This window comes from Argentina silus (genome assembly GCF_951799395.1).
Source record: "Argentina silus genome assembly, chromosome: X".
NCBI classification, from domain to species: Eukaryota; Metazoa; Chordata; class Actinopteri; order Argentiniformes; family Argentinidae; genus Argentina; species Argentina silus.
In genome coordinates this window covers 13767055-13780377 of record NC_139653.1, presented here as the reverse complement: position 1 = coordinate 13780377, position 13323 = coordinate 13767055, and the positions used below count along the sequence as shown (strand labels likewise).

The 13323-nt window shown below is 42.6% G+C and overlaps 1 protein-coding gene across 1 annotated transcript; it reads right to left on the bottom strand.

Annotated features, from left to right (window-relative positions):
• Window positions 1-1138: 1138 nt before the first annotated feature.
• On the bottom strand, window positions 1139-8294 carry cxcl12a (chemokine (C-X-C motif) ligand 12a (stromal cell-derived factor 1)). The gene is made up of 4 exons (XM_083696240.1): window positions 8159-8294; window positions 6310-6427; window positions 5096-5179; window positions 1139-2983 (listed from the first exon to the last, which is right to left on the bottom strand). Exons 1-4 carry the CDS (start codon window positions 8223-8225, stop codon window positions 2956-2958), a joined length of 297 nt encoding a protein of 98 aa, XP_083552366.1. The 5' UTR covers window positions 8226-8294; the 3' UTR covers window positions 1139-2955.
• Window positions 8295-13323: the final 5029 nt, after the last annotated feature.

Below are 13323 nucleotides of genomic sequence, written 5' to 3'. Positions count from 1 at the left end.
ATAAATGTAAATGTAAACAAGTAACCACATTGGGAGGGAAAGGGTTAATAATACCATGAAGGTTAATGTACATACTAACATACAACAGCTTATATACTGTGATAGGCGTACTCTAGTATGGAATTGATTCAGCTATGCCCCTATAGATATATGTAGGTCCCTTTAGAAGGCTAATGTTGTAACACAATCACCTGTAGGAGCACATCTTCCTAACCTTCTTTACCACTACTGTGCCTCAAGCATGCACTGTATTGCTTCCTCACACACACACACACACACACACACACACACACACACACACACACACACACACACACACAGATTGCATAATGCCTGTCTGCATCATCTATGAATGGAACTACAAAGCTGATGTGATCTGTTAGATATAGAAACTGAATGGTGAACCTCTGATAGCCTGTTATCTCTGTTTTAATCAGATCCACTCTCATCATGGAATATAGTGTTCAGCATCACATACCCACATAGAGGAAAGTTCAAAGTTCATCCCTCCTTAACTCTAATGTTTTCCTAATGACCACTAGTTGAGTTAATGGTTAAATAACAAGCAGGAATCAGGCCCACTCTTTTAGCCTTTCATCTGCCCCTGCAAGTCAGGCTGAGCTGATGTGTTCTCACATCAAAGACCCGGACTGCCCCTCTGACCCAGGCATACAGTAACTATATGGCAGCTACAACAATTACTCTCTCACACACACACACACACACACGCACAACCACAACTGGAAATGAGATTACCCATGAAGCCATTCTGATCCTGGAATGCTGGCTAGTTCTGATTTCTGTTTCATTCTGTGTGATTCTGTGAATGTTTTTGTCTCTGGTGGCAGGGTTCTTTTTATTGGCCTGAACTACAGAGATTATAACACTGTTTCTAGTAACAGCTCTGCGAGAGATCTTCTGTGTGTGTGTGTGTGTGTGTGTGTGTGTGTGTGTGTGTGTGTGTGTGTGTGTGTGTGTGTGTGTTATAGCTTTAATGAGTCCATAATAATGGCGGGGGTGTAACAGAGAGAGCCCATACACATGCAGGTCTGGTTTCTTATGGTTTGAGACAGTGAAACAGAAACATTTTTTGGTATATTGGAAAATGAATGCAGACAGAGGAATGAATCTTATGGAAGATTACTTTTTACTGAACATTGAACATTGATACAATTTTAGAATGAAGTTACAGTATATCAGAAATGATGGCTCATGTGGACATAATACATTCTACATACAACTCCTTCATATGATTACTCTATAGTTGACGTAAAAAAAGAGTACAAAAATAAAATATTTGCTTAATATTTGTTTTACAAAATGAAAATGTGATTTCACTCATGCTTTAGATTGGAAGTTACAAAAACGTTATACGTATATGAAGATATTTCATCACATAAGAAAGAACTGGAAATTGACAAACTTTTGTGAACAAGAGAATGAATCTGATCCTATCTTTCCAATTGTAAAGCTATTGTGTCTTTGCTATTGTTGACAAATGAATGCATTGAATTTAAAGTGCATCGTTGTCTATATGATATGAATAGGTAGTCAAGCCAATCTATTTTACTACAACTACTACTACTACTGCTGCTACAACTAAAACAGCATAACTACTGTTATCTAGTTGATCCATATCACAATCTATTAAATGGTTATTCATACTATGTTGTTAATTACATGTGATTCATATGCATATGTATCATTACACGTGCATGGTAGTCTGTCTTAGAGCAAATGTAATATAGTAACTACAGCTACATCTGCTAACCGTGAAGTGGATAAAAGATTCCGGTACGGTACAGAGCGCTATGCATCCATGGTTGCTCAATTACTAGTGATCTGATTCCAGATGCCCAAATAACATTCCACCCCATGTTCCCTCTCACTGACTGCCTTCACACACACACACACACACACACACACACACACACACACACACACACACACACACAGACACATAGACACACAGACCACAGAAACAGACACACACACACACACACACACACACACACACACAGTTTTAAGGGAATGGCTGGGTCATACAAGGTCTCACCACCAGAACCACAGTTACACAAAGTTCAGTAAGCTGTCCACCATGTTGGCACCAAAGGTTCTATGACATTGGAATTCTAATTTGCATCTCACTAGAATGTTATTGTAACTGTAATTGTCTTGGAATGGTTGGTGCAATTACAATTTTAACATCATGGTGCCCATTAACTTGAAACCTCAAATGGATTCTGCTGCAATCTATGGCACTACTCACTCTAAAAAGCTGCTCATGGAACAAAAGCACCAACTGCTTTGCATTGTTTTTATATAAAATACTTCAACGTGTAGCACATGTCTGGATACAAAACGTAATGGATTAGATGAAATAGTGTGTCCATTCTCTCTTGTGTGTGAATGCCCCAGCCAATCACAGAAGGACTCTTGTTCCTTTCCCAATATTCACTGCAGAACTCTGGTGCATTCCCTTGGTAAAGCAGAGTGATAATTGATAAGTAATGTGATGAATTCTCCCTCTCTCCCACTGCCTAGCATCTCTCCCCCACTCGCCAGCTGACCCTTGGTTCATCTGAGTCCTAACTCCTGAATGACAGAGAGGGGGGCGAAAACAGCTCCAAAAATAGCTCTTTACTGATGAAGTAGAATAATAAAAACTGCATATACATCATAGTTATAAAAACATACACTCACTCACAGATATAATTGCACTTTGCGCTAATAGGAGTGTCTATATGGGTGGTGAGGGTGAGGGTGGTGAGGAGGGGGACAGAGGTGGCGGTATTGTGGGCGGGGTGAGTCGCTGACTGGTTCCATGCTGAGGGAGACAGCATGGCGGGCTGGATAAGTGCTGTTCAGCATGCCAGAGGTGTACATGTTACACACTACACGTTACATATGTGTGTTGACAGGAGGTCTCAGTCCTGCGCTGCGCTGCGGGGCTCTCTAGTTGGCCTGTTTGGATTTCTTCATCCTGGGAGAGAGAGAAGAAACACAGTTAGTATGAGACGTAATCCGAGACATACAGTACTGAGCCCCCGTAGCATAGCATGTAACATGTTTAGCATGTTGACAAAGGGAATTGACTGAGGCAATAACAGACTGGCAGCCAGGGTGCTCATATACTGAGCTATAATGAGCTGTGGGCCGGGCCAACCAACATCATATACAGTTAAATACACAGTTATACACAGATGTTATAAGGGAACGAGTTTTAGTGAATTAGAAAATGCTAGCTGTTGCTCTTTGGAACATGAGGTCATGATTCCTCCTAGTTTCCTCCCCTGTGCTGTCAGGTCAACCACTTGACTGTTCCACTAGTAAACAGCGTACAATAATAAATTACTATTTGTTTTTATCACGCTGAGTCTCTGCCTCCCAGAGTTAGATTGAGAGGAACCAGGGCTAGTTGGCCTCTCTCTGCCAAACCTCCCCTGTGATAGCTGCTGCAGCTGGACTTCAGAGCCAAACATGTCTCCTTACTCCTACTCTTGGACCAAACCTGTGATTTTAGTCAAGGTTATTCATTGGGTCTCAAGGATCTGGGTTAAAATAGGCCTAGGTTATGACTAGGCCATACACCTATCTTTGTTCAAGAAATAATATATTTATTAATAATGTCTGTCTCCTCTCACACGCATCTGTCAGCAACTCAAAGGCACACAGTTCTTAAAGACTGCTAGTGGATGGGGTAGGTTCCCCCGATTTTGAAGAGCTCTAAATAAATCCACTCCATTGTAAAGCCATCGTCCACCCCCGGCCTGGGCTGTTTTGTTGTGCAGAGGACCTGTTCACACCTTTGTTCCTACAAGACAATGACTAGACACTCATACCAGAGACAGGGAAAGGAGCCGCATATGTTTGTCTGGCTGTGGGGGGTGGGGGGGGTGGAGGTGCTGCGCACTAGCATATGTCTACCTCCAGACATTTAGACACTTCCCCCCCCCACGCATACTAGACATCCGCAATACCTCAGCACTGTCTCAGGTAGGAGTGTCCAGTCATTGTCTGGGCTGGGGGGCAGAGATGAGGTCCCCCCCCCCCCTCTTTGCACACATACACATACAGGACACTTTTACTGTGACCCTAACTGCAGACCTAACCCCCTACACACATCGTTCTGACACTGATCTATTCCCAGTGAGAGCACAACACATCGTTCTGACACTGATCTATTCCCAGTGAGAGCACAACACATCGTTCTGACACTGATCTATTCCCAGTGAGAGCACAACACATCGTTCTGACACTGATCTATTCCCAGTGAGAGCACAACACATCGTTCAAAGTCTCCAGTCTCTGATGGTCGTCACCCGCTGAGCCTCGGCCCAATCACGTATCAACATGTTCCTGGTTAGGTGTCCAAATTGAACTATTTAAGAGCTAGCTGTCATTCATATAATAATCATAATTAAATGCATATGACCAATCTAAGTTTGATGCACACATTTCCCGTTTGCATATTCATGTACTGTAAGTGATTGAATTGATACCAGTGACTTTCGTACATATCTAAAGTTGGGGTTCAGCCCTTTGATGTCAAGTATATTTATAGTAGGCAGGTTTATAACACTAAACACTAGAGCAAGCACATATAATCCAGTGGATTGTCAGTGCTTATGATAAAGAAAGGCAAGGTCAAGAGGCTGGAGGCATAAAGACCGTTTTGGGTTACAGCTTTCCGTGATAAACAGGAAACAGTAAATACCATGGTGACTCTGAGGTCACCTGTTTTAATGGGGGTATCAAATCATTATCTACATCCAGGTTTCAGATTGCATCGGAACTCAGGCAAGTGACCAGTCTAAGGGTCATTTTGTCTCACGTATTTGTAAAAGTACTATTTTCTTATAAAGCAGTACATCCATGGGCATATACTACTCAACACATGCACAGCTCCACATTTTCAGTCAAAATGGGAAGAAAATGGTTTGAAACCATGCCCCATGAAAATAAAAGTGTATTTCATTGGCTGTTTCTTTCAGTTACTTTGTCTCTAGTCATACATATATTCAATAAAATGACGCTTCTATTCTCTGTCTATGGTCCTTCATGACACAGTGTCTGAGTTCTAGGTCTTCCTTACTTGCTCAGTGCATTCTTCAGGTACTGCTGCAGCCACTTGGTCTCTGGGTTGATACACACTTCTTTGTTGTTCTTCAGCTTGGCACTGAGAAGAGAGAGAAGATAGAGGGATGAGAATGCCTGTGCTGTTCATTGTCTCCATACACTCTGTCAGCACTCCTTGTTGTGTGGGGTGGGGGGCAGGGGTGAGGGGTGTCAACACACACAACACATTTGCAGGATCCTGGCACATTTTTATTAACCACTATCTGCCCTTAGCCAGCAGATTGAATGATCGCTGCCTTGTTAGTTTGACAGAGGGAGAGAACTTCTCTTTCCACCTGGCTTTGTTAGATAAGACCAAGTCAATATGTCTTTTATGTCCACATCAAATAGGTAATCCCTCATCACAAACCCTGTTTCCCCATGTTAAACATTTCCCCGATGTGAGATACTGTTCTAGATTATTTACCAGTATATAGAAATAGATTAATTACCAGTAGATTTTTTAGGGTTTTTTTTAGGTAAATTTAATAATATATAGATTACATTTGCCAGAGGAGTTTTGGCATTTTGCTATATTGGTTTTAATGACAGACAGTAAAACATGAGTATGTTGAGGGGTCAAGCCTTAGCCCTGTAGCTATTGGCTATGTCCAGAATACGCCTAACCCTTGCAGCTATTTCCAGAATGGCCCATGACTGGATCGTGTGTCTCCATGTGCATGCTTTAGAGGTATAGTACACATGTTAGTCAGCCTGGGTTAAGTGAAGAGATTTGTGTAGTTTGAAGTTTACAGGTCTTGGTCAGCATATTGAGTGTGTGTGTGTGTATGTGTGTGTGTGGGTGGGGTGGGGGTGCATCCAATTTCCATCCCCTAACTACATTCTCTCAGAGAGGATGTTTTAAATTGTATGTGCATGTCCTTCAAAACAGTGCACACTGAGAGAAGACTGTGTGTGTGTGTGTGTGTGTGTGTGTGTGTGTGTGTGTGTGTGTGTGTGTGTGTGTGTGTGTGTGTGTGTGTGTGTGTGGCTGTGTAGCTGTGTAGCAGCTCCTTTCACTGGCCTGTCACCTCTGAGAGATTGATGATGTAAAATGTCCAACAAGGAGGAGACTACCCAACCACTCCATCCCCTTTCAGAGTCATCCGAGCTCATGGGTGTGTGTGTGTGTGTGTGTGTGTGTGTGTGTGTGTGTGTGTGTGTGTGTGTGTGTGTTGGTGAGGTACTCACATCACTTGGAAGGGGCAGTTGGGGGTGTGTAGGAACTTAAGCTCACGAATGCTGCGCTGGGGGACGGTGTTCACTGTAGAACGACACCAGCACCTCTCTACCAGACTGATAGGCTTGGCTGGGGAGAGAGAACAGGAGAATATTACTACTGTATAAATACCTCACTGAAAAAGAGAGAACATATCAGAGAGATCAGGTGCCGATTGATATGTAAGGCCTATATCCACTCAACATCAGAGAGAACATAAGATATATAAATAAGCTTATATATATAAAAATAAGCTTATCTTATGTAGTACTTTCTCTGGATATGTATCTGCGTGCACTAGGATGCACCAGTTTAGTGCAAGCATTCACACCACTCCCAAACCACAGCACATGTCCAGGATTGGACAGTATGTATGTGTAGACAGTTACAGTCAGAACACCACTGTGTATTACACAGTCATTTACCTACATAACTACTATTTATCATATTGAGTGTGTGCCCAATCTTCTACTAATTGTAAACTGTAACACAGCTTTTATTTGACTTGAATTGAATTGGTGATTCATTTGTTAATATGTTAATAAAATGTCTGAACCAGAACAACAACTCTATTGTTATTCAGTTTATCAGACATGTATTGACATGTAGGTCTATGAGTTTGACATTTGTGCCTGAGAATAAATTTGATGAGTTAATTAATGGAACATTTCTAAATTGCATGTGTGAGAACATATGCAGATGCTAATATTTCTCTCTTTAGAAAAAGTTGTGCACCTAAATAATAGGTCTCATTTATACATGTAACAGAATATTTAATCGTTATAATCTGCAGCATTCTCTAAAACAGGAGGAATCGTGATATTTTTATTGTATTGCTGTCCTTGGTGTCCAACACAAATGTATGTGCATCCCCCCCCCCACCACCCACCACCCACCCCTCTCTCTCGCTCTCTCTCTCTCTCTTACGTAGGCGACCCGCGATGCTTAAACGGTCATCAGATATGATAGTGAGAACTACCTGCGGATTAACTTCTCTCGGACCACTAAGAAAATGCTAAGCATTTGACGCCTGATCTAATGTTATTACCATGAGAAAGAAGCCACAGTAGAGACCCATAAGCTCGGGTGACTGATGTCGCCACCACCGCTATCACCGCGGCTTTGTCTTAGTACCTAATTTAAGGGTAATTAAATGAACACAAAAAAACAGAACAAATACACACATTAATCAGCGATCCGACAGCCGTTTACTGCGCGTCAGAGCCACATGTCCCTGCAGATCTGTCCTGGTGTGTTTGTTTTACTGTATTTACGCACGGACGGTGGTCAATATATAGCCTGGCTTTTCATGTGAAATAAGCTGCCAAATAAGATAATTCACACGACTAAAGGAAATGCAATACAACGGTCATTATTGGAACAGGTTAGACGATAAAGTAGCCTAATTTGCGCTTCCTTTTAATTTATAACCATACACAATCATGTTAGGGGAGCATGTAGTCAATTGAATCCCTACGCATTTGGTCACAATACAATTCAATCGTAATAGATTATTGAAGAGTTTGACATTCTCTAAAAGCACCATGCAATCAGACGAAATAGCCTAGAAAAAACAACTATTAACCCGAATTGCGAATGAAAACACAAAACAATAATCGAAGAGCCTACTAGAATAAAACCGTATCAAAATGTAATTATTCATTATTAGTTATTAGTGTTCATGCTAAAACCACTACGTTCGCTGCAGCAGCTGCACCTCAATGCCCCCAGAGCACTGGAACGAAGTAGCGGTAGTTATTGGAAAAACGTAGCCTATACAACTAAACAACAATAACGCAGGAATAAAGTTATCAACCGTACCTTGTGAGGCAGGCACATAAGATGCCACTGCGAGCACAGCCATTAACGCCATTAGTTTCAAATCCATGCTGAGTAACCGGGCCGGTGTGGTGTTGCGTTCAGTTCGGAGTAGAGTCCAGAGCGCACTGTGACAGAGGGAAAGTGTGTCGGAGTGTTAAAATTACGCACGGCACACAGAGGGCATGTAGCAAGGCAGCTACACCCCCCTATCAGAGAGAGGGAAAGTGGGAGTGTCTAGTATGATATATGAGTCCCTGGCATTGCCAGCTCCCCTAAGTGATGGTTGGATCAGAATCAAAGTGGTATGAAAGTCTGTGCAACCTTTTTCTGCTTTACCTTAACTTGTGTAGCATTCAGGTACTTAAGCTTTTTAGGGGATGGGATTTATGTTATTTTGTGGGACTTTGCACATAAATTATTTCTGCATTCTCCTCTCTGTTTTATTTGGTCGCATGGGCTTTGGCTCAAGCTCTGAAAAAAAATGCAGAATACATTTTTACACATGTTTAACTTTAGTCATGGTGTTTCTAACTCGTCCCAGAAGCTCACATCACACCAAATTAACTTAACGCCAAAACTTGGAGATGAAATTAGATTAAAAACACATGAAACTGAAGAATTATATTACGGAAATAAATGGACAAAAGGGATACAATAACAACATATGTGCTCTCCCTCTCTGTGTTTGAGAGAAAGGAAGAAACTATTCTCAGTTTAAGTGAATCCCTAAACAATTGTCTTTACCCCTGACTGGAACTTTCCAATGTTGTGCTTGAGGGAGTCTGTGTTTGTGTGTGTGTGAGTGTGTGTGAGTGTGTGTGAGTGTGTGTGTGTGTGTGTGTGTGTGTGTGTGTGTGTGTGTGTATATGGTTGGGGGGGGGCGGGGAGGAGGGTTATTAGTGTGTTTAACGGGATGCAGATGTGAAGTCTGTTTCCAGACATTTGGCTTTTATCCACCAGAGAAAACAGTGTGTGTGTGTGTGTGTGTGTGTGTGTGTGTGTGTGTGTGTGTGTGTGTGTGTGTGTGTGTGTGTGTGTGTGTGTGTGTGTGTGTGTGTGTGTGTGTGTGTGTGTGTGTGTGTGTGTGTGACTCTTTACTTTAGTAGATTTCTCCTCTATAAGCAGGGAATATATGAGATGCCCCATATGTCTGGACTGCTACTTTATGTACAGGTAGTGTTATATTCAGAAGCCCTGCCACAGTCCCCCATTCAGGAAGGTAGCTTATCTTATAAATAGCCGGTGTAAACCCCATTAAATGGTTTGTACACACTCCACTGATACAGTAATTTTGTACAGCAGAACCAGCCGTTTGCAGACACATGCAAGACTATATGTCTCACTCAGAGACTGGTGTCAGATAGCATGAAAGAGTGTGTTTATTCAGACTCTATCAAGTGTTTTCTTTCACATTTTTCTGTAAGTTAGTGAGTAACATGAACTCGGTTGATGTAGAGTCTATTTTCAGTTTGTGTATGATAGGTTCTGTTTCCTTTATTGAATGCAAACTGATCCTCTCACTGCCTTGTTGTCTTTGCCTGGGGAAAGCAAACAGCTTGTCATCAACACAGTTTATTATTAAACAAAAACTTTAAAGTTAGCTGTAGGGGTGACTATAGTACATGAGGAGAAAATCCATCCCTTATTCCTTTATGGTTATGTATATGTGCATGTGTGATATCCTCTAGGTGATAGATACCTCATACAGCTAACTTTGGGTTTCCTTTGTCAGCAGCACCATGGAGACAGGAGTAGATGGTAGAAGTTTGCAGGGAGTGAAATCAGTTGGCCATGAGGCCAGGGGAAGCCTTAGTACACTGACAACTGAATATAGACACATATTGACTTCTCTCATAGACAAAGGGGAGACAGACAGACAGAAAGAGACAGAGAGAGAGAGGTGTTTGAGTAAAGGACTGTATTTGAGTAGGGGACTCTCGACTAGAAGTGAAAGACGGCTTCAGAGCGATTCAGATCAAAGACCCTTGATTACTAACTCATAAAACTCTGGTCACTCTCCCATGTGACGGCTGACATGCTATTACTATGCTGAAGTGTTTTCCATTCACTGACACACAACACATACAAACACGCACACACACACACACACACACACACACACACACACACACACACACACACACACACACACACACACACTCCCTGTGTAGTCCACTCACTGAACTGTGTCCAGGTGCCTAGGATCAGAGCAGAGTGTTAAGTGTATTTGGCTCTCACCTCCCCCAGTAGATGTAATTATCATGAGGTAATGCTGCTGTGTGAATGTTTAATGTGGGCTGTGTGTATGTGTGTGTGTGTGTGTGTGTGTGTGTGTGTGTGTGTGTGTGTGTGTGTGTGTGTGTGTGTGCTCGCGCATCTGTATTGGACAAGGAACAGACATGGCAGAGCCGCCTCATATTAGACAGAGAGAATGGGAAGAGAGAGAGTGTGGGGTGTGTGTGATGTGTGCTTTGTTATGTAGTGACAGTGTGTACGGGGAATGTTGTAAGTGATGTGTTTGTGTCACAATAGTGTCTCGACCGCCATTGCCTTTCATGTCAGAAAACTGCGGTGGATGAGAAAGGAAGGCTCATCGCTCCCAAGTCCACGGGTTCGTGGGTCGTTGAGGGTTGTCTAGCCTAAAGTCTCATCAAGTCGCCATTTTTCATTGACAATGAATGACCACTGGTCGTTTTTTAGCGCCTCGTCGCCCCAGGTGTGCACATAGCTTGAGAAAGTGTGTGCTGCAGACAATCTGCTCTCACAAGCGAATGGTTTGATTAGAGACTTGCCGTGATTTGTTGATTAGAGACACCTGATTTGTTCTGATGAGTCAACCAGGGAGGGAGATATGGACCTCCAAAGTCAAGTAGGCAAATCCGAGGAGCCGTTTCACTGAGAGACAAGCAGGGGATTCTCCAATATGACATCATCTCTGTGCTTTTTCAAGCTTTACAGCCAGAGATACAGCAAATTGTCATATTAGAATGGATGTTCTGATCAGCCTGCTCACTCCAAGATACGGACACATGTTTCGATTGTTCATGCCACAGAAAAGGATCAATGTTAATGTATGCTTCACATATGCCTCTGGTTCAAATAGCACTTGGGACACTACCTTTTTGAGCTTTTTTTAATTATTGTTGCTTATGAGAATATTTGCTAATGCCTTCCCCAACAACCAACAACAATACTGCCTAACCACCACACAATTCGTAATTCACGTGGTCAAGCATACATTGGTCGTTTTCTGTAGCATGAACAATGGGAACATGCGTCCATACTGCATGAGATCAGGTTGGTTCTGATTTTTGTGTCTTAAATGTATTGTACGATGGATTTTTTCCCAAATGATATGAGTTCTGTTTGATTGAACTTAAAACATATTTTTTTGTTATTGCTCACACTTGAGATTCTGCCATCATCTGATTGCCATGGAACATGATTTATAGGTTTTATGATTGATGTAAGACACGCTATTTTCTCAACTTTCACAAAAGCACATAAAAGCACATAATTCCCCTAACTGTTCTGAAAAAGAAAATGTTTTACACTTAATAGCTCATGTTTATTGGATTGTTATCAAATATGAATTCATGAAAAGAAGGGTGGATTCTGAAAAACAGAAAAATGCCCCTAGAGGGTTTGATCACAGGTCTTTAGGATGATCTAAGACCTGGTGTGGTCACCACTGGAATGGTTTCAGACTAGTGTATGAAGCCCTCTTCTCTTCTATTGCTCCACTTGTATGGTTCAGTTCCATCAGGTTCAACCTGTGAACAGTTGCATGTCTGGTGACTGATCATGTATGGATTGTTATCACAGCATACCAGAAGGTGAAGACCCCACAGGCTTCCCTCAGACCAGAAGGTGAAGACCCCACAGGCTGCCCTCAGACCAGAAGGTGAAGACCCCACAGGCTGCCCTCAGACCAGAAGGTGAAGACCCCACAGGCTGCCCTCAGACCAGAAGGTGAAGATCCCACAGGCTGCCCTCAGACCAGAAGGTGAAGACCCCACAGGCTGCCCTCAGACCAGAAGGTGAAGACCCCACAGGCTGCCCTCCCCTAAGACAGTACTCACTTAGCATCATACATTGTTCCTCCTGTACCATCTATATGTGATGTCAGATAGGGGCCAGTCATTCTCTGTCCTGTAGTCATGCTATGTGATGTCAGATAGGGGCCAGTCATTCTCTGTCCTGTAGTCATGCTATGTGATGTCAGATAGGGGCCAGTCATTCTCTGTCCTGTAGTCATGCTATGTGATGTCAGATAGGGGCCAGTCATTCTCTGTCCTGTAGTCATGCTATGTGATGTCAGATAGGGGCCAGTCATTCTCTGTCCTGTAGTCATGCTATGTGATGTCAGATAGGGGCCAGTCATTCTCTGTCCTGTAGTCATGCTATGTTATGTCTGCGTAGTAGAGTAGCTGTGGTTACATGGTGGTGATCCTCCTTTGGAGTGACTATGACCTGTCTATCAATGCTCCTTTGTCTACATACTGTATGAACACAGACACAAACAGACAGACACCGCATACAGTACACACATGCACACACATTCTATGTGAGCACACAGCACATACAACTCAGCCCAATGCCACATTTTGGTTGTGAACGCAGTCTAAACTGTGACAGGTTATTAGAGAAAAAAAAACATTTCCCAACAGCACATCCAAATCTTTCAACATCTTCCATCAAGCAACAAGATTTAGTTTAATCCTAATAATTATTAAGGTGAATGGACTGCTCTACGGTTGTGTAAGCAGATTTGGCAGTGTGTCTTGTTACCCAATTGTTAAAAGGCATTCTTTTGTTGCTTTAACTAGTTTCAGGTCAAAAAAAACATTAAGTTCTCAACCCAATGCCAGGAAATCACAACTTTGTTTTGCTGGCATTGCCTAATGAGAAACCCATGTCACTGTGTGAACCGAAACAGTGTCTTCAGACACACATACATGCACGCACTCACGCACTCACGCACACGCACAGACACGCACACACACACACACGCACACACACACACACACAGACAGACAGACAGACAGACAGACACACACACACACACACACACACACACACACACACACACACACATACACACAGACAGACAGACAGACACACACACACACACACACTCACACACAAAACACACACACACACAC